Source organism: Xyrauchen texanus, chromosome 38 (assembly GCF_025860055.1).
Source record: "Xyrauchen texanus isolate HMW12.3.18 chromosome 38, RBS_HiC_50CHRs, whole genome shotgun sequence".
In the NCBI taxonomy this organism is placed as follows: Eukaryota; Metazoa; Chordata; class Actinopteri; order Cypriniformes; family Catostomidae; genus Xyrauchen; species Xyrauchen texanus.
Window position 1 is genome coordinate 18,190,901 of NC_068313.1, and position 27,592 is coordinate 18,218,492.

The 27,592-nt window shown below is 41.2% G+C and overlaps 1 protein-coding gene across 1 annotated transcript in view; it reads right to left on the reverse strand.

Annotated features, from left to right (window-relative positions):
* Positions 1 to 19,020, reverse strand: part of LOC127631879 (mediator of RNA polymerase II transcription subunit 13-like) — a 44,982-nt gene extending 25,962 nt beyond the window's left edge. Inside the window, exons 1-6 of the mRNA XM_052110270.1 lie at positions 18,571 to 19,020; positions 18,335 to 18,431; positions 16,725 to 16,959; positions 12,066 to 12,234; positions 6,653 to 6,798; positions 90 to 287 (exon numbers count right to left, since the gene is read on the reverse strand). Coding sequence (XP_051966230.1) covers positions 90 to 287; positions 6,653 to 6,798; positions 12,066 to 12,234; positions 16,725 to 16,959; positions 18,335 to 18,403 — 817 coding nt within the window. The 5' untranslated portion in view covers positions 18,404 to 18,431; positions 18,571 to 19,020. The remainder of the gene's footprint in view (positions 1 to 89; positions 288 to 6,652; positions 6,799 to 12,065; positions 12,235 to 16,724; positions 16,960 to 18,334; positions 18,432 to 18,570) is intronic.
* Between the last annotated feature and the right edge of the window lie 8,572 nt (positions 19,021 to 27,592).

Below are 27,592 nucleotides of genomic sequence, written 5' to 3' on the forward strand. Positions count from 1 at the left end.
GAAATGTTTGTGTTGACTATCCATTTAAGATAAAAACTCATCAATCATAAAACAATCCAAAATATGTGCAAATTGAGTTTCAGTCTTACCAACAACAACCTCAACAGCAGCCAAGGAGTCATCCTCCCAGTCAAGGTCATCCATCTTGTCGTCCGTGACATCCTTGGTGTTGGGGCCTATAGGATAGAACTGCTTCCATTCTTCAATCAACTTCTGGGTTGGTGGGTCAGAGAGCTTGAAGGACTGGCCTGTTAGAGTCCCACTCAAACCATATGGAGAGAGGATCACTGGGGGAAAACAGGCAGTGTATGAAATATTAGTGAGTGTCAGTGTAATGAGAAGAGTGATACTTCCTGGTAAAGTCTCCCTGTTCACTTTGTGGTAACATGAGAACAATGCTTTGGGCTACAAAGTAAGCCATAAAATGAAAGTCTAGAGCTGTGTTAATTATTTCAGACTGGTACGTTCACAGACAGTAGATCTAAAACAGGAAGAAGAAAAAAAAGAAGAAAAAAAAAGGAAAGAGGGGCATACTCTTTTAAAGACAAATCAATCACTGGAGCTAAATGAATATTTTGTATGTGTCAACATGTAAGATTTAGCGGTTTATAATCATCTGATGAAGCATATTGTGAGTGTGAGATGCGTGTTGCAGAACTGTGGTCAAGGAGAAAAATAAGTACAGGCAATATTATCAGTAAATTCCCATTAAAGGGATAGTTCACCCAAAAATGAAAATTCTCTCATTATTTACTCACTAGGGCTGCACAATTATTCGAAATGAAATCGAAATCGCGATATGACCTTTTGCGATTATTAAATTGCAAAGGCTGCGATTTAATTAAATAAATAGTCTGCTCCCTTCAAAGTTTATTTGCGGTCAGTCCAGTCTATATTAAATTAGTGCAAGGTTACAGTGTTTTCATAGCGGTTCTGTGCTCCACAACTCCCTCTCATGCTTGGAGTAACAGAAGTGCTCAGAGTTCGGTTCGGTTTGCTTACATGCGCTAAACACTTTATTTACATTAAACTGGCACTTCGTGTGAAGCGTTTTTTTTATTATCTGCGGTAGCAGCATCTCAGTCTCTGCAAAGCACTGGTATCATAATAATACCGCAGAATACAAGATGGGGTATAATTCAAACATCTTTATTAAATGATTGCTGAGCAAACAGCATTAACATTAACACCTGTAGAGTCCAGAAACATGCGCTCGTCATTCTCCTGTTATTTGTTTACCTCACGAGAGAGCGTGTCGCACTTATTACACTCCCCACGGAAACAAGTAAAAGCGGAACTAATATTACCAACATCCAACAAAATTAAAAGGAACATGCGTATAATAAATATATATCAAATATTGTGTTACTATAATATAATGCATTGCTAAATTAAATATAATGAATGAAAATAATTACATGAAATGGTGACAAACTAACCAAAATTTTCACTTAAAATTTTATTTCACCTATGGGTTATCAGTTCAACTTCAGTCTGACATTAAGCCTCATTCTTTAGGAATATCTTATATACAGTAACGAATAGTTTGCATAAGCCTACTAGATTTTAAGGCCTAGAATAAAGAGTTACATTTATATTTTAAAATTATATTTTGTTTATACTGAATTATTCAATCAACCAACATTATTTTTGACAGCACAAACTAGGCAACACCTATGGTTGGGGACAGGGATCCAGAAGGAAACAGGGACATTTAGTTAACAGTGACATTGAGCAGAAAACTTACATATAACCAGTTTTGACAGCTGCTGATAAAAAGTTAAATGATCAGCATCGATTGATGAGATGAAAATTGGAGATCGGTGTCAGATTTTAAAATCCTGATTGGAGCATCCCTAATATTCAAGTTGACTGTGTTTCAAAAACTAATGTTCATGATTAGTGGGCTGAGATCCAGACACAAAATGGACAAAAACAGGTACACGGTGGATGGCAACATTTGGATATGAAGAAGACTTTGTTTCACTGTTTATATCGTGCAGCCCTATTACTCACCCTCATGATATCCTAGATATGTGCGACTCCCCAGAACACATTTGAAGAAAATTTTAAAATGATCTCAGCTCATTAGGTCCTTAAAATGAAAGTGAATGTTGATCTGATTTTTTAAGCTCCAAAAATCAAATACAGTCAGCATAAACATCATTTTGGGTGAACTATCCTTTTAAGCCTAACTCAAACTGACTTTTGGCTGCAGTAGGCCTAAACACAATAAAATATGAAGTTTATTTTAATTGGAATAAGACTCAGTTGCACTTGCCATTCAACATCGTTGCAGATGCACATAACAAACGTTTAACATAAGCATTAGATCACCCCCAGGGAGAGTGTTCATGAACTAACACATGCCAGACAACTGAGACCATGCCCTATGAATAAGCAATGCCAATGTCAATCTTCAGCCACTACAGTGAGGGAAACTGGAATAAAGAAATAAAAACAATCCATCAGTTACACATAGCCAGTTATAACGCAGCACAAAATATTTCAGATATAGGGGCTAGTAATCACTGGTACTGAAAAAACAATGTTTGTGCAGAAAGGAGAAATATGGAATAGGAATAGTTCTGTTTAAATACAAGTTAAGCCCTATTGACAGCATTTGTGGCATTGCAACTACAATTACATTTGTTAAAAAAAAAAAGTGTCAATGGAAGTCTATGGGGCAACAAGTAAGTGTATAACTGTAATTTAGGACTGGGCATTGATACCATTTTCCCGATTTGATTCTGATTCACATGCTCTCGATTCGATAAGATTAGAGCTAGATTTGATGTCGATTCACATGGGTATATTTTAGGTATGTTCACTTTGCTTAAAAATCAAAGAAATCCTTTCCAAGATAATGCTGTTAATTGCTGGGGACTGTAACTGTACATTATGAAAATGTACAGGATGTATGGATTTTAAAAATGAACAAATCGCTGCATTCCATCAATAAGTACAAAATCATATTTTAATATTTTGTTACATGTTTATTATATACATGCATAATTTGTTACTATTTACAAGTATTTATATTGATTTGTTGAACAAGTGCTAAAAACCAGTACTGTCTCTTTAAGAAAACCAGCTGTTCTGTAAAGAGCATCTCTAAATGAGCACATATTAATGAGAGAGGACTCGAAGGGCTTTACCTCATCTGTGCTATGCATGATTAGAATGACATGTTGGTGATAACTAACTGTTAAGAACATAAAGAGTACTAAAAGAGACATTACAAATGACAAATGGATTGCACGTATTTCGACTTTGGACACATGCGGAACGAGTCAAACCACTCTGAAAACGCTGCTAAACTTTCCCCCCCACTGTACTACACAATCACTGGTGAGTGAAATATGAATATTTACCAGCCAGTGGCTAATCACAGACATTTTAGTTGCAAAATGTGTTCCAAATGCGAGTGACTTACTCACTGTAGTAGAGGGTTGTGAATTGAGTAAAAGATCAATCTTGGGATTTAAGAATCAATATCAAGATTGTTCAAAGTAAGAATGCAATGAATAAGAAAATCTTTATTTTTACCCAGTCCAACAGTCAATATTTCATTAAGAAAGAACACACAAAAGTGTGTTAGGGACTGATGTGGTTCAGACAGATGAGAGAACAGGCTGAAGAGAAATACAGATACATCACGTTCAGGATAAAACCTACTATTCCAAGCATGAACGCAAGCCTCAAGCTTGTGAACTCAGCACCCTGGAGAGACCAGTGGTGATGTAACAAATCTGAAATCAGGAGAAGTACTGAATCTGGAAAACACCTCATCAGGGCCACAGTGGGGCTACACGGAGATAATGACTACCACAAGAGAAGCAGTGTCTCAGAGGTGTTAACATGATGTAGGACTTCCATTAGTAAACCCTTGAGCAGAGGAAGAAAACATGTGTTTTCCACCAGTCTGACTGCATAGAGGCAACTACAAATCACAAAAAAGTTAACAGAACAAAGGGAAGGACTTTTTCACTTTGAGCACTAAACTATAAAATGTCCTCTTATGCCTACTGTCATCATGTGCTTCATGGCCAAAAAAATAAATACAAGTCATCAAAGCAATGTGACTTCTAGAATTTTCCCATTCAAAACATGTAAATGAAAAGTTTAGCAATGGATTATTGGCAGGGCTACATTACAAAAGCATTATTCTCACATAGACAGACTTAGGCTATTAGTACAAAGACTGGTCCACATTGCAGCATATTCATGGCCAAAGAACCACCAAGCGTCTTTTACAGGAAAGGGATGCCTGACTAATATGTAAACCAACCAACCACAGCTTTTTTTAATTTTATTAATGGCATTTAGGGGCAGGTAAATGTGAAATCTGATACAATACTGTAGAAAAAAAAAAAAAAAAACAATATTGGGCAGGGCTCTACAGAAAAAGCAAATGCAAGTGAAAATTTCTGTGCAAGAGTGTGGAAATTTACATTTGTGCGATTGACATCTGTCACCCATTTAACACTCATGAACTTATATAATAACATCCAAATAGAAACTCCATATTGCATCTAGCCTTGTATGCAAACTGCATTTCAACCAACTAAAATCACCTATGATAAGCGCAAGTTGGATGAAAGGAGTTGAGGAACATTATTTTAATAGCGCATAAGTTAATTTTGTATAAAAAAATCTTCTCACTGTCACTTGGCTGACAGCGCTTGCTCACAATCTCTCTCTCTCTCATACAAACAGAGCCGCACACACGGAGAGTGATGCCGGTTAGTAGGGCTGTCATCAGGATTGAGAAACTAATTTCCAATTTTTCAGTGAAATATTACCAACTATATTATATTTGAATTTAAAAGACATTATTTCAGGAAGCAGAAAGAAAATCTACAAGACAGCTGATTTTTAAATCAATGTTGTCTCCATTCACATGAGGGCGAATATTTCAAAACAGGCCAAAACTGTATTAATAAAAGTGACAAATAAGCAAACTGATCCCTTATTGATCAGGATGTTTGTACGTTGTTGTGGGATTTAGCTCAAACATCAACATATCGGTTAAAATTATACACCTGTACAAGTGTCAACTTCCAGTCAGACATTGCTCCGCAAATAAACATTCATCACATTGATGGATGAGTTGGAAAATGTTTTATTTTTATCCTTCATTAGTTGCTTTGCATAATTTCTGCATTAAAAATACCTGTTCTCACAGTCCCAGAGCTCTCTCTCTCTCTCTCTCTCTCCGTCATGCCCGCACACAAACACACATACAAGCAGAAAGAGTGAGACCACATTTTTATCAGTCAAAAATTTGCTAACACCATCCTACCAGTCTGTTCTGCCACAACCCAGTCTCTTTGTACGTTATGTCATTGTTTTCCCCTATGGAGTGTGTGCACGAGCGCAAGCACGAGCAATAGGTATCTGGCTGCAGTTCACTTAACGGCCACAGGTATCATTAATAACAAGGGTTTCTGAATCTGAATCATACATACTGCACATTTAAACACGCAACTATGTCTAATATATTCACATTTTAATGATGAATTACAGTGACGAGCTGGTGTACAGATTTGTTCTCTGCAGACCCATCAGGTATGTTTTAATAGGAATATGGTTTGGTTCATTGGTCCGGACTGCATTCTCACCACAAGAGAACTGTTCAAGAGTTAGTTTGCAATTGGTCTTGGACCGATTGTACAGTGTGGATACAAGTGTGATTGCAGTGTTCATACAAGCCTGAAAAGGGAACCAAAGGAGAAAATGTACCAGTGTTTTTCATTAAATACAGATGTATGTGCGTACCTCTAATGCTAATGCAGCGAGACACTGATAAGAGAACAAGGCGTAGTCAAGAGACAACTGCCAAAGAACTCCAATTCTGGAGTGCTATTCACTCCAAAAGCATCCGTCTATTTTTACGTAAGCATGCACAAGACGAAAATCTTTGACCGTTGCATCGTGTCTTTCTGCTTTTATAGCTTATAACAATGCATTTTTGTTAGACGCTGTGCCAATTTAAAATGAATTCAACCTATAAAACACGTCTTGAGACACCCGCTTTCTGTATTATTCATTGGACTCGGTTTAAGCCCAATAATATTAGTCATCATCGATGTGTGACAAAATTCAAATGCTCTATTTTTATCATAAATTCAATGAATATTCACATTTTAATTTGACAGCCTTACCACACTATATGTGTTATGCCTATGACACACATTGGCCTAGAGATGGTTAAAATTTAATTGAAGAGTGTGATTATCATTAGTTTTATTGCTTGTTTTTAATCTCCATTTAAAATACAGCACCTGTAAATGTTTTAAAATTCAATAAATGATGGATGATTGTTGCAAACTCTGCCCGCGTTACTCTTTTGTACTAGAAGAACATGGCCTGTGTGTAAGCCACAATATCCAATAATGGTATAGTGTATAGTATAGTACGAGTCATGTACATGTTGCTTGGTGACCTTCAATGATCATCCAGTCAAGTAACTTAATCAATATTATTGTGCCAGCCAATCAGATTGTATCCATTTTATTAAAAAAAGATCTTGCCAGTTTTGTATGCAACATCCATCCGATGGGTCTACGGACAGTCTGAAGCTGAGACTACAACAGCATGTTAAGCAAGTTCAAGACAGACTTCACATTCCTATCTGCAATGCTCCTACCTTGCACTGAGCTGCTGCTTTGCTGGGCCAAAGTCAGGTGTTCCTCACTCAACAGGTAGACAGACTGGTGCTGGTTGATCTCCACACTGGTACACACATTACTGTCTCCATGTACAAAGAACGTGAAGGAGCAGGACAGGTGTTCACTGCAGAGAAAGGGGGACAAATGGAGGATGACTCAAAGGTTCTGGAATCACAGCCTGGGAGAAAGTGGCACACTTCCTGGAGGTCTCTGGGAATAATGTGTTGACAGCTGAAGTTATACAGTGTGATTATAGGCTTACTGCCTTACTGTGACATAGAAGCTGAACCTCGACCAGGAAGGAAGACAGTCAAGGAATAATAGACATTATTAAAAGATGAAATGTGGAATTTCTACGGCACTAGCCAAATGCAACTGTACAAACATGTTTCCTGAACACTCCCATCTGCCATTCAACTCACCACAAACCCAAGGCATTGGTACAGTCAATATTGCTCAAGCAGAAGCACTTTAATGGGAAAATAGCCAACAAATGGCTTACTTTTAGTTGCATATTAAGCTAAGATAGGAGAAAGAAAATAAAAGTATTTAAAAAGTTACACAACAACAACAACAACATATTTAAGTGAAAATGCACAGGTCTGTGAAAAGCAATCAGTTAAGAGATCTGAATGCAACTTCAACTTTAGGGCTTTTTTTAAGTGTTTGATTAAGTCCTTAAATGCATAGTGACATTCTAAACACACTCCGGCTTGTTTTGTAGTACAAATTCTTTAAGTTAACAACCTAACACCTGTGAGTGTGTGACCCGCAGGCTAGAGTAAACAGCTGTTACAGTGTAACCACACATGCAGCTATCAACTTCATGCATTAAGCAAACATCAGGGACAGTTTGTCCAACTGAAAAAAAAAACTAATCTCTTACATGACATTTAACATGCAAAAAAGGACATGACTTTCTCTCTTTTGAGGCATGTCTCTTTGCATGCCTGAACACTGTAGCCCACTCATATTAAGTGACACCTGCACAAAAAACAGAACTTCTTGCCTTTAAGCAAACAGAAGTGTGCATCATGTGCTTGTTGGAGGGATCAAGTGATGGTAAGAGCAGTGTAACCCGGTAACACCAGGGTATCCAGAATCACCTCATGCACAGTGGGCACAAATGAGAGGGAGAGAGATGGGGGAGTCTGAATTCCTCATATGTCTACTGAGCTCACTTAAGAGTGTCATTAAGGCATGCCACCAGAAAACCACTACAAATCCCTCAGACAGATGGCACTTCAAAGCATGTGCACAGCCCTACATATTCAGTGCTCAACGTGACCTAACAGCATTCAAGTGCACCTACCTACATTGTTAAAGAACAAAAAGCACCTGAAATACTCCGCTTTTGAGTATCGTGGCAAACTGTTATCAATGCAACAAAATCTGCACCCGCCGAGTTGAAATGCTTGTCATTCTACACATTGCCCACCCCTTGTGTGTTCGTTTCAGGGTTCCCACACTTTTTGACAAAAGATTTCCAGTCTGACTTTATACATTTGTAATAAATTCCTATAAATACTAAATCCATTGACTTTTCCAGTTGTTTGTGATTTCTGGAAACCATGTTTTTTTTTATATAATATGATTCAGACTGATTTGCTAGTGAATCATTCAGACCAATTTAAGAAACATTTTGACTAATTAACTGAAAAGCACGAACACAAAAAAGGATTTGCTCACAAACTGGTCATCGATTTGCTTTGTGAGTAAGTGTACTCTACACATCAGGGCTCTACACTTGCATTTACAAGTAAAAATTACTGCATACAAATGTGAAAAATTATTTGGCTGCACCATCTAGGCTAACACAATGCACTTATATTTTAGCCTATCATCAGGAAATAAACTCTCTAATCCTGGATCTCACCACATATGCAGCACTTGAAGTAAAGACCATGACAATTTGGTAACTAGGGCTGCCCCCTAATAGTCGACCAAACGTTAGTTGATGAGAAGAGTCTTTGTCGACCAAGTTCTGATTGGTCGGAGGAAAATAAATCTCCACAAGAAGTGGCAAAGTCACGCAGTCAGTGACAGGCAGACATGATTGTTTACACGGCTGGTCCATGCGGTAATTAATTATTCACGTTCAAACTGACCGGTTACCACTGGTTGGACGCTAGGTAGTACTATGGGGTCATTTTCGAAAAGCAGGGTTAGGGTTAAGCCTATACAAAGCAAGACACCTTCAATTCAAATTTGAACTTGATTTTTTATTTACTTTAACTAAAAATTCAAAAATGAAACTGCAATTAAAAAGTGTGTTGTTTAACTTTATGAAATTTGGTTTTACAACATTTGTCAACATCTCTCTGGCAAAGAACCTTCTTCATCTGTGCATTCTCAAACGGTCGGGTATTTTGTTGTCCGGGAAAAATACATCCTGTGTGTGAATACATTTGTTTTGTTCTCTCCTTCACGTAAAATATATATATATATATATTTTTTAGGGATGCACCGATACTACTTTTTGTCTTCTGAGCCGATATCGGAAATCTCAGTATCATCCGATCCCGATTCGGTACCAGTGTTGTTGTTTTTTTGCCTAATCCGTTTAGAATATCTTTACATTATTGTGTTGAACTAATTGGGAGTACTCTTTATTATGCAAATAAACACAAACCTCTAACTAAACATTATTTCAATATAAATGTATAGCTTATTAAGAAAAACTTTAACTAGTATACTGGATAATGTAGCTGCAAAATTAACAGTAATTCCAGTCTAGTCATCAGTAGATTTTTTTTAAAACATGTATCTGGACTTTAAAGGATTCAGATCTCTTTTTTGTTCAATTTAGTTGCAAGATATCAGCTCACTTTTCATTCACACAGTTATTTTTTGCAACCCATTCAACTTAAATATTATTATCATTTGTAAACAAATGATAATAATATATTATAAAAGTAAGATATCTCAAATCGCGAACTTTTAAACCCTCACGCTTTTATTTTGACATTCTGAACTCTCCAGGAAGTCCTGTATGTGTCTGTTTGTAGGCAAGTAGTAGTTTAATTCGCTTCTTATTCAAATTCTGGTCAAATGCATCCATTCTAAACACATATTATAAGTGAACCAAACTATTAAGCATCTACATTGGAGATGTTGTTCGGGAGTAGCGCTCAAATGTTGTGCAATGCGTGAAGGCTAAAAATAACGCTGTTTATCTCTAGACTCGGCAGGTGTAAATGCTTCTTGTTTTACAACCTGACCCTAATTGACTGGCAGTATTAAAATAGTTAGCATTTGACTGATACTAAACAGTACTAATGTTTATTTAGCCATTTATTTTATTTGTATTTATTCTTTACTTAATTTATTTTAATCTTTTTCTTTCTTCATCAAAACAGAATTAAAGATTTTTAGGATTTCATTTCAGGTCTCCTCCTTTAAAAAATGCAAGTGACTGTACTCCATTTTTTGACAGTCCAAAATGCATATTTAGTTTGCATCAAAATAATCCACACAACTCCAGTCAACAAATAAAGTTCTTCTGAACCCAAACGATTGATTATTTTTAGAAACAAAACAATACTTAAATACTTTTTAACTACAAATGATCGCTTCCGTACTTCTCTGTGACGCGCTCATGAGAGGGATGATGTAAGCTCGTTGGTAAGTTCACACGTCACGTGGAGGAGGACGTGTGACCTTACCAACGAGCCAAACACTGTCCAATTTGTGAAAGGGTCAGATCACTATTTATCATTATTTTGTTGAAAAATAATGTTAAGAAATGATTATAGAAATCTATTGTTGTACAATTATAATCATTAATATTATAATACTTTATTATAATTATCAGCCAATAGTAATTTGTTTCTTTAATAATTTCTTAACTTACTATGCAGTGTGGTTCAACCCTCAAACTTCTTTTCGGTTGAAGCTTCTGTTTTGAAAACTGAAGGGATGGAAGTTTCTGTTGTTTGTAGACGAGTTGACAAAAGCCTTTTAATGCAATGAAATGCTCTGCCTTGCACACAAAACTGACAGTCATGAGGTTATTTTAAATGTTTATAATAAATTGTAGCAGCAAAATATAAAGGTATTTGAAATTACGCAAATGTGCAATTCAAGTAATTATGGGGCACTTTAAATAATGCGCTCAGTGCACATTAGCACACTGCACCAAATGCAGAGCACATCTGTCACTCCAGATAGATAAAATGTGTGTGTATAGAGCACAGAACTGCTCTGAAACCACGTTTAGTACACTGATTCAGTTTTGATGCATTTAAGAAAGCACTACCCACTACAGACAAAACAGCAGTGCACATAGGCGCAGAACAGCAGGAAGCATTTTAAGACTATTTATTTAAATCGCAGTTAGAAAATCACACTGGGTCAGATTGCGATTTTATTTTTACACATATTGCAATTGCGATTATATTTCAGTTAATTGTTCAGCCCTATTACAAAATAATAAAAACGTTTGGTTCCAGAACTGTTTTTAAATGGAACCTGTTCCGAAAAAAACTAGTTCACAGTTCTCATCCCTAGTCATTTATTTAATATGTTGCCAAATGTGATTGTGCTTTCAGCTTTTAATGTGAGTTCAGAAGTCAACATTTAACACAAATCATTTTCACAATTGAAAACCATTCCGCAGAATTGCAAAGAATTTCCCTCAAAATCAGTGCATAAAAAGTCTACATATTCCATATGGGCTTATTTATTAGTAAGAACTTTGGAGTTCTGACATCTTTGCAAGTTAAGGCAGAGCTAAACAAGCGAAAGCGAAATGGTGGTTCCTGTTGACCTACCTAATGTAAAACCGCAATGTCAGTGTTTTGAGAGAGTGTAAGCTCTTCATTAAACCTTAGTCAGAGGAAGCAGCCATGCTTTCCAGCTCTTGCATCCTTAACTGACACCACAGCCTGAGCGAGCAAAAGCACACCCGCAGCAGGGAGCCATATCCTCCCACCCACAGACATACCACAACACCTCTGCCCTGAGGGAAGCAGTGACATCTATTCAAATGAAACAGACAATTAGTAGGAGCTCATCAATTGCTCCTCCCAACATTATTAGAATGTTTCACTCAAGACAGGCACTTAGAAATAGCTACACTGGGACGATGACATGCTCTGGAACAACTCTCACAAACAAACAGAATACCCCGGGAGGTTACATGTTAGAAGCGCTGGCTTCCAGAAACAGGGGCTCTTCACTGCGAAAGAATGCCAACAGACTGATGTCACTCGTAGGCTCGACAAACAATGAGGATCAAGTTGTTAAATGCAGCAGCTTACGGCATGTATTCGTATTGCTGGGTATGAAAAAACACCAAGTAATCGTTGTGATATAAACATGGTACAAAACCCCCAACAGCAATGATATCAGACACCTATTTGCACATTCGATTTATAATGAGTATTTTACCTTTTGTTGATGGGCTTTTCATCTTTCTCATAGGGCTTGACGAACCACTTGCCAATGCGAATGAAGGAACGGTTCATGAGGCAACGCTCCAACAGGTTATGGATGGCTTTGAAGAGCAGCGTTCGGCACTCGTAGGTCAGGCCACTCTCCCATGTACCGTCTTCATTACCTGTTTCACAGAGAGAGATCAGTACTCTGTCCACATACACTCACCTTCGGCTGCCCCGAGTATTACTATAATGCATACAATCAATACAGAATTAAACTTGGGATACCACAGCCATGGCAATGGCCATTAGAATGGATAGCCAGCATTGAAGAACAGTGAGGACTCTCTGACTTCTGTCATCATACATCTGTATTTTACCAGCACAAATTCAATTAAATCATACTTTGAAAACTGGCAATAACTTTAGCTTGGACCTCTCAAGACTGTTTGTTGTTGGACAAGAGAAAACGATTTTATAGGGGGGGGGGACATTTTTTTTTTGAAGAACTTGCAAATTAACCTCACTTCGTCTTTCATTGACCGAGCTGTTATGGTAATAAAAGTCGAATGAGAACAGATGTTTATTCTCCTCAGAACTGAGCCAAGTCACATCTTATGAAAAGGCTTCCAGTAGGACAAGCTAGGACTTTAAATCTGCGGATTTCATCCACTGTATCTTTCTTTCTCTGAATTAAATGGCTGCTAAAGAGCTGCTAAGATATTGAGGAAGGCTTTATTTGTCCTGAAAATATCAATGGCTTGCAGCCTTGCCTGAAACTAAGTTGAGAATATCAAAGTCAGTGACTTGGATCTCTAACAGAACCAAAGTTGAGTGTCTGCCTGATCTTTCCCCTGTAAGAGACTTCAGACATACAATGAAATCCTTCAATGGTTTTGCTGTTATGTAATTGCAATTAATGCAGTTACCAAACCTCAGCAACTGTAATCTCAATAACCAGTCTGTGACTAATGTCTGGAAACACCTCTAGTCTAGCCACTGATTTTGCCACTACAAATTTAGTATCAATTTCAAGCTTTGCCACACCATCTTAGACTACAAAACGTGACCATTAACGCAAAGCTCAACAGTAAGGATTTCCTTCTGCTTTTATTTTTAATACATTTTTTTAATCTCCTTTTCCCCAATTTGGAATGCCCAATTCCCACTACTTAGTAGGTCCTCATGCTGGCGTGGTTACTCACCTCTATCCAGGTGGTGAAGGACAAGTCTCAGTTGCCTCCACTTCTGAGACAGTCAATCCGTGCATCTTATCATGTGGCTCAGTGCATGACACCACGGAGACTCGAAGCACGTGGAGGCTCATGCTACTCTCCACGATCCCTGCAGCACAACTTACCACGCTTCATTGAGAGCGAGAACCCTTAATCGCGACCACGATGAGGTCAACTCTTCGTTGCGATTATTGCAGCGATTAATCATTAGCTCTTAACCGATTATTCTGCTTGTGTCCCGACTTAAGTTTTCATTAAACGTGCTTACTAACAATAAAGAGGAAAAAAAATAATCTTTTAAAAATAACTCTTAACTCTTTCCCCGCCAGCGTTTTTAAAAAAAGTTGCCAGCCACCGCCAGGGTTTTTGACGATTTTCGCTAAAATTTAATGGCCCGCAGAATATTTTCTTCCATGAATATATGAAGATGCTATATATCAAAATAAAGATCTGAGCCTCTGCTTTTAGGCAAAAAAAACGATTTTATTTTCATCTTCATTTGTTCTTTTTTTACTGCCACTTGAACAGAGGTAGGTTTTGTCAAAAACAACATTTCGGACAAAAAGCTGAGAAAAAGGCATTTTTATCAAACAAGTGCTTTAGTATTAGTATGGTGTTCCACTTCACGTTTGAGATGATCGCAGTCTGTTTCTTTGATCAAAGAGTTTTCAAAACATGCGCGCGGGTCTTCCTTACCATATACCACCTAAAACACGGATACCCGGAAAATTCCGTGTTTGGCGGGGAAGCGTTTTTTCATAAAACCCGGAAAATTCCGTGTTTGGCGGGGAAAGGGTTAATGACATTCACTGAATTAAAGGGAAAATTACAGAAATTCACAGTAAAAAAATATTGTCATCAAGTGTTTTTGTCTTGTTTTCCATTAATAAAAATGTCAATCTGTCAAACAAGATACATTTTCTTGAGAAGAAACATATAATATATTTAGACTTGCTTTAAGAGGACGTATCATAAATATAAGTATTTTTTACTTGGTTATACTTCTGCGAGTGCAGTAAAGACAAAATATACTGATATTCAAGACCTATTCTCTGAAAGCAAGTCTAAATATCTTATATGCTGCTGCTCAGATGAATGCATCTTTTTTAAAGGATTTTTAGATATTTTAAATATTTGTATTTTTAATATTATATTCAACATTTACAGATAACGATTTTTTATTCTGCAGTATAGCTGCTAAAGTAAATGTTTTTTGTTTTAAAAGACTTTTACATATTTATATTGGAAAACAAGCCAAATCATAAACATATTTTGTTGCAGTGTATAATGAGGCGAAGACTCGCTCACCTTTTGGTTCACTTCAATCCATCTTTAACTCACAAAAAAAAACCCTCTCTCTTATTAATAAAGCTGTGTATTGCCAATTTTCTTCACGATAAGAAATGCACAGTGACATTTATTATGATTCAATAAGTCACGAGCCATCACGTTATAATCTAGCTGCAGCAAGCATGCATGATCGAGGGACAAGCATTCCTGCGACAGTGTGTGCCTCAGATGGGTGCAGTTTCAATCTCTCCAACTTAGATCGAGACAATTACACAACTCATAGAAGAGGTGCTGACTGCACAGAGAAATGCCAGTTTCAGAGATTGTAGTTATTTACATGATCTACTTCCGTATTATTTGGACTTAATTAAAGCTATAAGGCACTAAATATAACTGCATTTAAGATGTAACATCGGGGGTGTTTCCTTTAAAGATGCTCGACATACAAGTTTTGCATCAGCGGATCGGAGTGGCAGCTCCAGCTCCACTTATTCCACAACAAGAGTGCTTCTGTATTTACTTTGTATTTTTGCATTATAATCCCCTCATACTTTGCGATCTACATCACCTGAAGCTATTTGGAAAGTTTCGAGTTCGTCTGGACTGTGATCCGTGTAATTCTTCCTCTCATAAGTCATTTGTGAGCTGCAGTGCTGCTCTCATCATTAGAGTTTAAAGTGATCTCATGTTACTTTAAATTAGCTCAAACGACTATTCGACAATGAACATTTTTGTCGACAATGCTTTATTGTCGACGTTGTCGATAACGTCGACTAATCATTTCAGCTCTTGGCACCAACAATCATCTAATCAGCCAATTGTGTGGCAGCAGTGCAGTGCATAAAATCATACAGACATGTTCAGGAGCTGCAGTTGTTCACATCAAATATCAGAATGGGGGAAAAAATATCTGATCTTAGTGATTTGGACTATGGTATGATTGTTGGTGCCAGACGGGCTGGTTTGAGTAGTTCTGTAACTTCTGATCTCCTCGGATTTTCATGTACAACAGTCTCTAGAATTTACTCAGAGTCTACAGTAACTCCGATAACAGCTCTGTACAATTGTTGTGGCAAGTATATCATTTCAGAATGCAATTCTGAGATGCGGGTTGGCGCTGTTTTGGTGGCACATGGGTGACAAACAAAATATTAGGCATGTTGATTTAATGTTGTGGCTGATCGGTATACGTGCCAGATCAGTTTAATGATTGGTTTATAATTTTTCAAACCATTCTTACTGATGTTTCTAAGACCATCACATTTAATTATCTGCAAAATTTAGACAAAACCAAGTTTAAATAATTAAAAGTCAATACAAAAATGTTCAATGCAAATTAAAGTCTTTATGCTTCAAAGGCATAAAAACATATACATGATAAATCAATGTAAGATTTAGTAAAAGCACTGGCCTGATGGGGCAAGTGAGAGTTCCTTCAACTGGCCCAAAACTCTCTCACACTGGCCCCAGGCTAGAAGGCCCTCCTTATTGTTGAGCCCTGCATTACAGCAAGTTAACATGTACTTTAAAAGCACAATTTCTGTCTGACTAAAACAATAACTCACCTTTTAAAATGTCATGTAAGCACTATAGTTTTTGTGAACACAGACAAAAAGACCAAGATAATGCGATTGCAGCTTGGCTTTATCCAGCATTTATACATGTTAATTGGACAACAAATGGCCTTGGCGTTATCCACATGCTCCGAAAGACGGAGGTGATATGCAACGCGCATTTAACCCGGAAGTTGAACACAACTCAAACGAGGTAGTGATATTGTGGCGAACACAAGTACTTTTTTTTTTTTTTTTTTTGAGGAGACTACATTCATATTATTGCAGCTAAAGGGCAACATACATATGATTTTTCACAAAAACTTAAGTTTAAAATTAGTAAGAAATGTATAGAGCTGAAAAGTTTTCCCACATTGTGCCAGTAGTGTTGGTTTCACTGTTGAGAAGCTAGATTTTAGTTCTACGTCACTTCCCAAGCTGAAGTCCGTCCTTCTTTGGCTTGTTTACACCCCGAATTGTCTGTAGCTCGATTATAATGAAGCATGTAAACATATTGACAATGTTTCTTTTTCTGTATGCATACCTCTTATGGCTTGGAAATCATATGTCAGCTTAAAAAGAAAGAAGACATACATGATAGCTCATGGTGGACGAGCTCTGCAAAGTTGGGGTCGTCTCCCCACCAAAAGATCCAGAGTTCCCGGCGACCTGGGGTCTGGTGCCTCCGCCACACGCTCAGAACGTCCGACTTCATGCAGCGACTGAAGCTGCACAGTATGGGGTCCTCCTCTGTGACTGGAAAGAGGATGGGGGACGAGGTGGGGCCCTGCCACACAAAGCACTTCCATTTGATCCCTGTGAGGTCAGCCTGAAGGCAAAGAGAGAGAATGTGTTAGAAAAATCCATCAAGTGGCATGGCTCAGCAACTAGTGATAAAGTGACGACTCCACTAAACAGCACTGAGATGCACTAGAAAACAAGACTGACTGTTGTGGGATGAAGGTTAAATGGACATGCATATGCCAAAACAAAGCCAAACAACTTAAGTTCTGTAACTTGGACAAATTTAAGCTTGAGAGTTGTGAGGGTAGAATGCTTTGCTGTGACTAATGCAAGATGACGCCATCTAGCCATCCCCATAAATAATATACATCATGAATCGACATGTATTTTTAAAATCACTGTCAGCATTTACTTCTGAACAACATGTTGAACAAACATGCCTTTTAGAGCAGCATCTGGAAACTTTTCTGATACGCTTCATCTATTACTGACTGTTTCTCAAACCATTAACAAATCAAAGCTGGGATGACATTACAAATCCAAACATAATCTGTCATGGAAGCATTTCAAAATGTAAAGGGGACAGACATCCAATTCAAACAAGTTTGCAGTTTCTCTAATCACTTATTTTCTGGATTAGTGTAATGTGAGCAGTTTATCCACCATGTCCAAATAAACAAGCTTTTGGAGAACGGAGCTAGGAAGTGAAATATGGACAGACACAGCAAACTTGTCATGAATACTAGGTTCAATGTTTACATATCAATCCAGAGCCAAGAATTGAAGGAATGAAATTTGGTGCGAATATAAGGAAATTAATCGCACATTACTGCGCAGATTACAAACGCAAACTTCCCACTGCAAACGAAACTTGTTCTGTAACGCCAGTGAGTTTTACTAGTCTAATACTTAGCCAAACAGCTAGTTACACTAGTTCACGAGAGATTAACATATAATATTATGCACAAATATTGAGCTAAACGGCTAACAGGTCCATTCTTAAAACAGTTATCATACTGTTCAAATGTTATACAGGCAAGAAGATAAATCCGTAATGAAAACGAAAGGATCCGACACTTTGTATTTAAAGTACCTGACAAATGCATTAAAACGTGCAAGTGTTTTTTATTCATTCTGTCCTTAGTGCCGTTTTTAGTTGTTTAAATACTTAGAGATACGACATGCCACCCACTCGCAGCTTGTTGGTGGCAATTTATTTCACCAAGTGTTTACCAATGTAAGCTAACACTTCAACACGACCTAAATAACAACACAATGAAACCATACCTCAAGCACCAATCGCGATATACACAGGACAATACACAAACAAAAGCCTAACATTACTGTACATTAAACATGACAGTAGATGTTAGTGGTGGTATTAAGATCAACAGGCCTCTGGTTGACCGGCTAAAAATGGCTTCTGGCCCTCACGCACAAACACTCAGTTAATTTCTTACCAGACAGAATAGATTGGAGTGGCAGTCCTCCAGGCTCGCCCCGTTGGGTACAAAACAAGAACTCATCATCAGAGCCCAGTCCGGCGAGCCATCATCTCTATCAGATCCCGGGAACAGATAATGTGAGGAGGTGTTGGACCAGGTCTCCCTCTCGCACTCGTTCAGACACAATCAGCAGGACGGGTTTGCGTCCTGTGGGCTAATTAGCTTAGCTCTGCTAAAGGTTACTCACTTACCAGGAATGCGTTAAAGAATCCGCTAAAAACTTCCTGCACGAAAAACGCCACGTCTTTACCATGATCCACGGTGCGATATATTTCTCCCTCAGATTCGAAACATCTCAAAAATATAAAAAATTTGAAGCGTATATTAGGAGGTATGGAGGCAAATTTAGCCCTCCCCCTTTAGCCTAGCCTAACGTCAGGCTAACTGACGGGCTAAGCGAGGCAGCAACAAACAGTTCAAGCCAGAAGAGTTCAGGTGTAAAATTCAGTCAAATCAACCCTCTCTAATTACAGTCGTTACCCGAATGCGGTCAGATGTAAAGTCTTGCGAAACCGACGATTAAATGTAAAAGCTTCGTATTTAAAAAGTACGATTAAAATGGGAAAGGCTGTGCAGCGCTCAGCTGTGTCTCACTGGTTTGTTTGAATACATTGGTCTCATCCTTTAATGGCGGCCACAGGGACACAACTCTACTACACTACACTCTACTCTACTCGGCTCCGACTCGATCGAGGAAGGAGTCGATGCTGCAGTTCATACCGCGGAATCGACTCCCTAACCTTTTTGGCAGAGAAAGCATTTTGAAAGAGTCTTTACAGTAATATGTCATGTGACGTTCCTCATTAAAACAGAAAAAGAAAAATCTAAATAATATCAAAACAGTTTTGCCAGTGCCCCATCCACACATCTTAATTTAAAATAATGACAACAATTTATTGACACACAGGGTTGGGAGGGTTATTTTTTCAAATGTATTCCACTACAGATTACAGAATATATGCTGTAAAATGTAATTTGTAACGTATTTATTATTAAATGTCAGTAATGTAATCTAAATACTTTGGATTACTTCTTCAGCACTGGTAGATTATTGTCTATTAAAATTCTGCCAGTGCAGTCTCTGAAAAACCTAAATATCTTAAGATGAAGCAAACAAATCATGCTTTCAGGTTTCTCATCAAGAATAAGATTTTTGTCCTAATGTGAAAAGTCTTACTAAAGAGAAAGTGTTTATTTTAGCTTAGCATAATGATACATGTTCACATGACAATTCACACAAGGTTTATTTCTATTTCTTCTGCTTCAAACTTAATTCTCTGTCTGCTCGTATGAATGTAACACATCATCAGAAAGTGTTTCACCGCTGTTCAAATGCACTTTGGATCACATCATTTATATGCATAAATGTTTTCAAACTTAAAGACTAAATATTAAATGAAACAAACAACAATAAAATGCAAAGTAATCTCTTCAGTAATCAAAATACTTTTTGAATGTAACTGTATTCTAATTACAATGATTTCAATTGTAACTGTAGTAGAATACAGTTACTTATATTTTGTATTTTAAATACGTAATCCCATTACATGTATTCTGTTACTCCCCAACACTGTTGATATATGATAGTATGATATTATATTATAATATAATCTTATATATCATGATACAATATAGGCCTGGTCAAAAACAACATGATATAGGCTATATAATTATCTGCTATAATCATAAATTACAATAATATCTCTATAAGACAGCAATAAAGGGAAAACTTTAAAATAAGGTTACATTTGTTAACAGTAGTTAATAAATATCAACTAGCAATGAGCAATACTTTTGCATCTTTTATTAATCTTATTTAATGTTAATTTCAACATATGCTAACACTTAAAAAGTTCAAAAGTCGTAGGCCTATATGTTAACATACGTAATGCACTATGAACTGACAATGAACAATTGTTTTTTTATGAACTAACATTTACAAAGAATAATACATAATGTTAAATTGTTAGTCCATGATACTTAATGCATTTACTAATGTTAACAAATGTAACCTTATTATAAAGTGCTACCACAATAAATATCACAGCAATACAGTTTCATCCAATGATTAAGGATTGAAAACAAAAAGTTTTTAAAATAGGCTTAATAATATTTCGTAATCTAATGCATGTGTCTGAACCACAAACATAATACCTAATGGTAAAACTAATCAGCTATTTGCACAATAAATACATTATTGTTTCTTTGGGTTCGTTTGACTGATTAAAACACATTGGAAATTAAATGAAAATGTTGAATATGAATGTTATTATGCTCCACTGATTTTATTTTCTCCCAAAATACTAAATAGCAACAAAAACTACCACCGTACTTTCCTAACCACCTGTTTGTCACTGTGAACTGCAAAACTTTCCTGATCCTTGAGATATTTGCATGTCGTGTCTAAAGGTTGATTTTGAGGCATTTTGATAAAAAAAATTATATATATTTTAAAAGGTTGCAGATTTATGTAGTTAATGAAAATCCCTGAAATTAACACATTTCTTTTGATACAAAATAATAAGTTATCATTTTCAGTTTTGTTCAAGGCCATTAATAACTGTCCAATAAGTGAAAGGATGGTATTTGGAGTAAAAAGTCCCCCTGTACCTGGGACTAAACACATTAGTTTTTTTTAAGTGGAGCAAATAGATTTTTTATGATAAATGTTCAAAATGGTCTCACACAGACTCATCCAATCATAGATATTGGGTTGTTTATAGAATACTTGAGATGTAATTAAATGCCAAATGTGTTTGAAATTAACAGGAAATTGTTTACTTTTCTGAATTAGTTATTTTATTGAGCATCATCTTAATTTGTTACTCAATAAACCATCTCGCTGTCTCAAAATTATTTGCATTAGTTTACAAATTGTGCCCTATATCTATTACCCTGGTATCTACACAAAATCAGTTGGAACCCCCTAGGACCTTTCACCCCAAGTGAGGGAGACTTTTACCCCAAGTGTGAGAGCCTTTTACCTCAAGGAAGGGAGCCTTTTACCCCGAGTGTGAGAGCCTTTTACCTCAAGGAAGGGAGACTTTTACCCCGAGTGTGAGAGCCTTTTACCTCAAGGAAGGGAGCCTTTTACCCCAAGTGTGAGAGCCTTTTACCTCAAGGAAGGGAGCCTTTTACCCCAAGTGTGAGCACCTTTTACCTCGAGGAAGGGAGCCTTTTACCCCAAGAGGGGGAGACTTTAACTGCAAGTGTGGGAGCCTTTTGCACTAAGTGTGGAAGCCTTTTACCCCAAGGGTGAGAGCCTTTTACCCCAAGTGAAGGAGCCTTTTACCCCAAGTGTGAGTGCCTTTTACCTTAAGGGAGGGAGCCATTTACCACAAGTGAGGGAGCCTTTTACCCCAAGAGGGGGAGACTTTAACCGCAAGTGTGGGTGCCTTTTACCCCAAATGAGGGAGCCTTTTACCCCAAGAGGGGGAGACTTTAACTGCAAGTTTGGGAGCAATTTACCCCAAGTGTGAGAGCCTTTTACCCCAAGTGAGGGAGCCTTTTACCCCAAGCGAGGGAGCCTTTTACCACAAGTGAGGGAGTCCTTTACCCCGAGTGTGGGAGCCTTTTACCCTAAGCAAGGAAGCCATTTACCCCATGTGTGGGAGTCTTTTACCCCAAGTGTGAGAGTCATTTACCTCAAGGGAGGGAGCTGTTTACCCCAAGTTTGGGAGCCTTTTACCCCTTTTTCCTAAATCTGGAGAGCAAACCCTCTGAAGGGATTAGGGCATAGGGATGAGCCCTTCGTATGGAATGCACCCAAGATGTTTGAGAAGCGCGCCATCTGGTGTACAGATGTGTTACACGTCAAAAACAAATAGAAGGTGGAAACTCCTCCAGAGGGCAGCGTGCCAGACTTTTCATCAGACCATCAGTTGTAAATGCTTATGGATTTTCTTAGTGAAAGTCGGGGTGTTCACATCCTGTTAAATAAGAACTATTCTAAAATTCTTATTGAAAGACTCATGGGTAAGTGCTGTCAAACTCCCCCTCTCTAATTCTAACAGCCATGTCTAAATAAGTAACACAAACTTGTGTTTTTGTGTGTTTCATAATTTGCTACTTTGACCCCTACTCGTTGGCTCTGACATTCAACATATTCATGCAGAACGACTTTAACGCAAGTCATAATTCAATTAGTGATAACCAGCTTTCTAGAGATGTTATATGCCTACTTAAAATGATTAAAGTAGCCTAGGATCAGGGAAAGCAGCTGCCAAAAAATACAAGTAACCAACGTTATTGTGTGCTAAAGTGACGTAACAATAAGACACTAGCAAGTCACAGGAATACACAGTCGGTGTAAGAGTTTGACTGTTGCACTTGTTTGGCACAATGAATGATGATTAACTTCTACTCACCAAAACATCCATTACAAAATGTCCCATGTTAACCACATGGCTACTATAGTTAAGCCTATTATTACTATTTTACATACAAATAAATTAATCTCTTTTGAAATGCAAAAGAAGCTTTTACAATCTGTGTCATTTTTTGTATTTGTCACGTTCCTGTGTTGTCTGGCCTACGTTCTCCGTTTCACCTATCACATTCCATGTCACATTCCATGTCACATTCCTTTTGGTCCGGTCCGTGTTTTCTGTTTCACTCAGCACGTCAAATTCCATGTCACGTTTTCCTTGTTGTCCGCCCCGTGTTTCACTGTCTGTGTATAAAACTACAATTCCCACAATTCCTGGCCTCTCTCACTGCCTGCACTCTTCATTGGTCTCACCTGTGTCTCGTTTAGTCGTCATTGTGTTTGTGTATTTAACCCGGTTTGTTTCACCATTCCCCCTGTCGGTCTTTGATGTTTGTGGATGCCTGTCTCCGTGCTCCCCCTGATGTTTATCCTGCCTGTTCTACCTTTCATGTTTTCCGTGTTTCCAGGTTTTAGTGTCGTTTTACCCATCGTGGTCATTTAATTTGTTCCTGTTTGTTTTGTCTCACTTTGATTTACAATAAAGTACACTGCATTTGGATCCAACCCATTGTCTGCCTCCTCCTGCATCGTGACAGAAAGACCGACCCAATAATGGATCCAGCAGCCGGTTTTCACCGAACTGGCCCAGGCTGATCTGACCGTTTGCGAGTACTCACGTCTCTTCTTCACGGTCGCCATCTACTCCGGGTTCGACGACGCTTCCCTGAAGACCATCTACTGGATCGGGTTACCATCAGGCCAGTGGTGGGAAGCGCCAGAACCGGAGACCACGCGTGGAGGAGTACGTGAGTCTCGTCCTAAAGAAACTCGCGCCCGACCGAACCACCCCTCAAGATCCCGGTTTTCGAGCCTGAGCCCACGCCTGCCACGGCCAGCGAGCCAGAGCCCACGCCTGCCACGGCCAGCGAGCCAGAGCCCACGCCTGCCACGGCCAGCGAGCCAGAGCCCACGCCTGCCCGGCCAGCGAGCCAGAGCCCTCGCCTGCCCGGCCAGCGAGCCAGAGCCCACGCCTGCCCGGCCAGCGAGCCAGAGCCCACGCCTGCCCCGGCCAGCGAGCCAGAGCCCACGCCTGCCCCGGCCAGCGAGCCAGAGCCCACGCCTGCCCCGGCCAGCGAGCCAGAGCCCACGCCTGCCCCGGCCAGCGAGCCGTTAGCCTCCGACGTCAGCGAGCCAGCGCCAGTAGCCTCCGACGTCAGCGAGCCAGCGCCAGTAGCCTCCGACGTCAGCGAGCCAGCGCCAGTAGCCTCCGACTTCAGCGAGCCAGCGCCTGTAGCCTCCGACGTCAGCGAGCCAGCGCCTGTAGCCTCCGACGTCAGCGAGCCAGCGCCTGTAGCCTCGACCGTCCCTGAGCCAGCGCCTGTAGCCTCGACCGTCCCTGAGCCAGCGCCTGTGGTCTCGTCCGTCCCAGTGCCAGTAGCCGTGACCGTCCCTGAGCCAGCGCCTGTAGCCTCGACCGTCCCTGAGCCAGCGCCTGTAGCCTCGACCGTCCCTGAGCCAGCGCCTGTAGCCTCGACCGTCCCTGAGCCAGCGCCTGTAGCCTCGACCGTCCCTGAGCCAGCGCCTGTAGCCTCGACCGTCCCTGAGCCAGCGCCTGTAGCCTCGACCGTCCCTGAGCCAGCGCCTGTAGCCTCGACCGTCCCTGAGCCAGCGCCTGTAGCCTCGACCGTCCCTGAGCCAGCGCCTGTAGCCTCGACCGTCCCTGAGCCAGCGCCTGTAGCCTCGACCGTCCCTGAGCCAGCGCCTGTAGCCTCGACCGTCCCTGAGCCAGCGCCTGTAGCCTCGACCGTCCCTGAGCCAGCGCCTGTAGCCTCGACCGTCCCTGAGCCAGCGCCTGTAACCTCGACCGTCCCTGAGCCAGCGCCTGTGGTCTCGTCCGTCCCAGTGCCAGTAGCCGTGACCGTCCAAGAGCCAGTGCCAGTAGCTGTGACCGTCCAAGAGCCAGTGCCAGTACCCGAGCTTTCCAGAGCTCCGCCCTTCCGAGCTTTCCAGAGCTCCGCCCTTCCGAGCTTTCCAGAGCTCCGCCTCCCGAGCTTTCCAGAGCTCAGTCTCTCGAGCCTTCCAGGGCTCCTTCCCCCGAGCCTCCCAGGGCTCCGTCTCCCAAGTCTCTCGAGCCTCCCAGGGCTCCGTCTCCCAAGTCTCTCGAGCCTCCCAGGGCTCCGTCTCCCAAGTCTCTCGAGCCTCCCAGGGCTCCGTCTCCCAAGTCTCTCGAGCCTCCCAGGGCTCCGTCTCCCAAGTCTCTCGAGCCTCCCAGGGCTCCGTCTCCCAAGTCTCTCGAGCCTCCCAGGGCTCCGTCTCCCAAGTCTCTCGAGCCTCCCAGGGCTCCGTCTCCCAAGTCTCTCGAGCCTCCCAGGGCTCCGTCTCCCAAGTCTCTCGAGCCTCCCAGGGCTCCGTCTCCCAAGTCTCTCGAGCCTCCCAGGGCTCCGTCTCCCAAGTCTCTCGAGCCTCCCAGGGCTCCGCCTCTCGAGCTTCCCGAGCCTCCCAGGGCTCCGCCTCTCGAGCTTCCCGAGCCTCCCAGGGCTCCGCCTCTCCAGTCTCTCGAATCTTCCAGGGCTCCGCCTCTCAAGCCTCTCGAGCCTTCTAGGGCTCCGCCCCTCAAGTCTCTCGAGCCTCCCCGGGCTCCACCCCTCAAGTCTCTCAAGTCTTCCAGGGCTCTGCCCCTCGAGCCTCCTACAGCTCTGCCCCAAGAGGCTCCAGAGCCTCCCTCGGCTCCGCCTCCTAGGCCTTCCTCGGCTCCGCCTCCTACGGCTCTACTCCCCGAGCCTCCTATGGCTCCGTCTCCAGAGCCTCCTATGGCTCTGCTCCCAGAGACTCCAGAACCTTCTAGAGCCTCCCAGCCTCCGCCCGAGCCTCCTACAGCTCTGCACCCCGAGACTCCAGAGCCTCTCGAGCCTCCCTCGGCTCCGCCTCCTAGGCCTTCCTCGGCTCCGCCTCCTACGGCTCTGCCTCCAGAGCCTCCTGAGCCTTCCACGGCTCCGCCTCCCGAGCCTCCTAGGGCTCTTCTCCCCGAGCCTCCTACGGCTCCGCCTCTAGAGCCTCCTATGGCTCTGCTCCCAGAGACTCCAGAACCTTCTAGAGCTCCGCCTCCCGAGCCTCCTACAGCTCTGCCCCCAGAGACTCCAGAGCCTCCCTCGGCTCCGCCTCCTACGGCTCTACTCCCCGAGCCTCCTATGGCTCCGTGTCCAGAGCCTCCTATGGCTCTGCTCCCAGAGACTCCAGAACCTTCTAGAGCTCCGCCTCCCGAGCCTCCTACAGCTCTGCACCCCGAGACTCCAGAGCCTCCCGAGCCTCCCTCGGCTCCGCCTCCTAGGCCTTCCTTGGCTCCGCCTCCTACGGCTCTACTCCCAGAGACTCCAGAGCCTTCTAGGGCTCTGCCTCCTGAGCCTTCTAGGGCTCTGCCTCCTGAGCCTTCTAGGGCTCTGCCTCCTGAGCCTTCTAGGGCTCTGCCTCCTGAGCCTCCTACGGCTCTGCCTCCTGAGCCTCCTACGGCTCTGCCTCCTGAGCCTCCTACGGCTCCGCCTCCCGAGCCTCCTACGGCTCTGCCCCCAGGGACTCCAGAGCCTCCCAGGCCTCCTAGACCTGTCCCCGTCTTGAGGCCGCCTCCCAGGCCTCCTAGACCTGTCCCTGTCTTGAGGCCGCCTCCCAGGCCTCCTAGACCTGTCCCTGTCTTATGGCCGCCTCCCAGGCCTCCTGAACCTGTCCCTGTCCTGTGGCCACCTCCTTGGTCTGTCTCTGTGTCCCTTGTGCCTCCTTGGTCTGTCTCTGTGTTCCTTTGTGCCTCCTTGGTCTGTCTCTGTGTTCCTTTGTGCCTCCTTAGTCTGTCTTTGTGTCCCTTGTGCCCCTCTGGTCTGTCTGTTTTCACCCTTGTCCAGCCCCCTCTCCTTTAACCTCTGTTTATTTTTCCTATTCTGTTGTTTCTTAGGACCGTCTGGAATCCGGTCCTTTTGACGGGGGGCTATGTCACGTTCCTGTGTTGTCTGGCCTATGTTCTCCGCTTCACCTGTCACATTCCATGTCACATTCCATGTCACATTCCTTTTGGTCCGGTCCGTGTTTTCTGTTTCACTCAGCACGTCAAATTCCGTGTCACGTTTTCCTTGTTTTCCGCCCCGTGTTTCACTGTCTGTGTATAAAACTACAATTCCCACAATTCCTGGCCTCTCTCACTGCCTGCACTCTTCATTGGTCTCACCTGTGTCTCATTTAGTCGTCATTGTGTTTGTGTATTTAACCCGGTTTGTTTCACCATTCCCCTGTCGGTCTTTGATGTTTGTGGATGCCTGTCTCCGTGCTCCCCCTGATGTTTATCCTGCCTGTTCTACCTTTCATGTTTTCCGTGTTTCCAGGTTTTAGTGTCGTTTTACCCATCGTGGTCATTTAATTTGTTCCTGTTTGTTTTGTCTCACTTTGATTTACAATAAAGTACACTGCATTTGGATCCAACCCATTGTCTGCCTCCTCCTGCATCGTGACAGTATTTGTTTTTATGAAAGTGTTCACTGTTATCACAGATTTAGTAGTGTAAATAACTGTAACAAAGGTGTTTTGGCAGACTTATTTCATGAACTAATTTTATATTTGTGCCCAACTGAACTTTCTCTATGACACTTTACCTGCACTTCTTCAATGAACACAGTTCAATCAAATTTACTGATGCACCTCAAGCATCTTATGCAATGTAATTTAAATTAGTTTCATAACGTTGAAAGAAAGAGACCAGACTTGGCTTTGAATACAGATATAAAAATGTGAAATGAAAGACTACC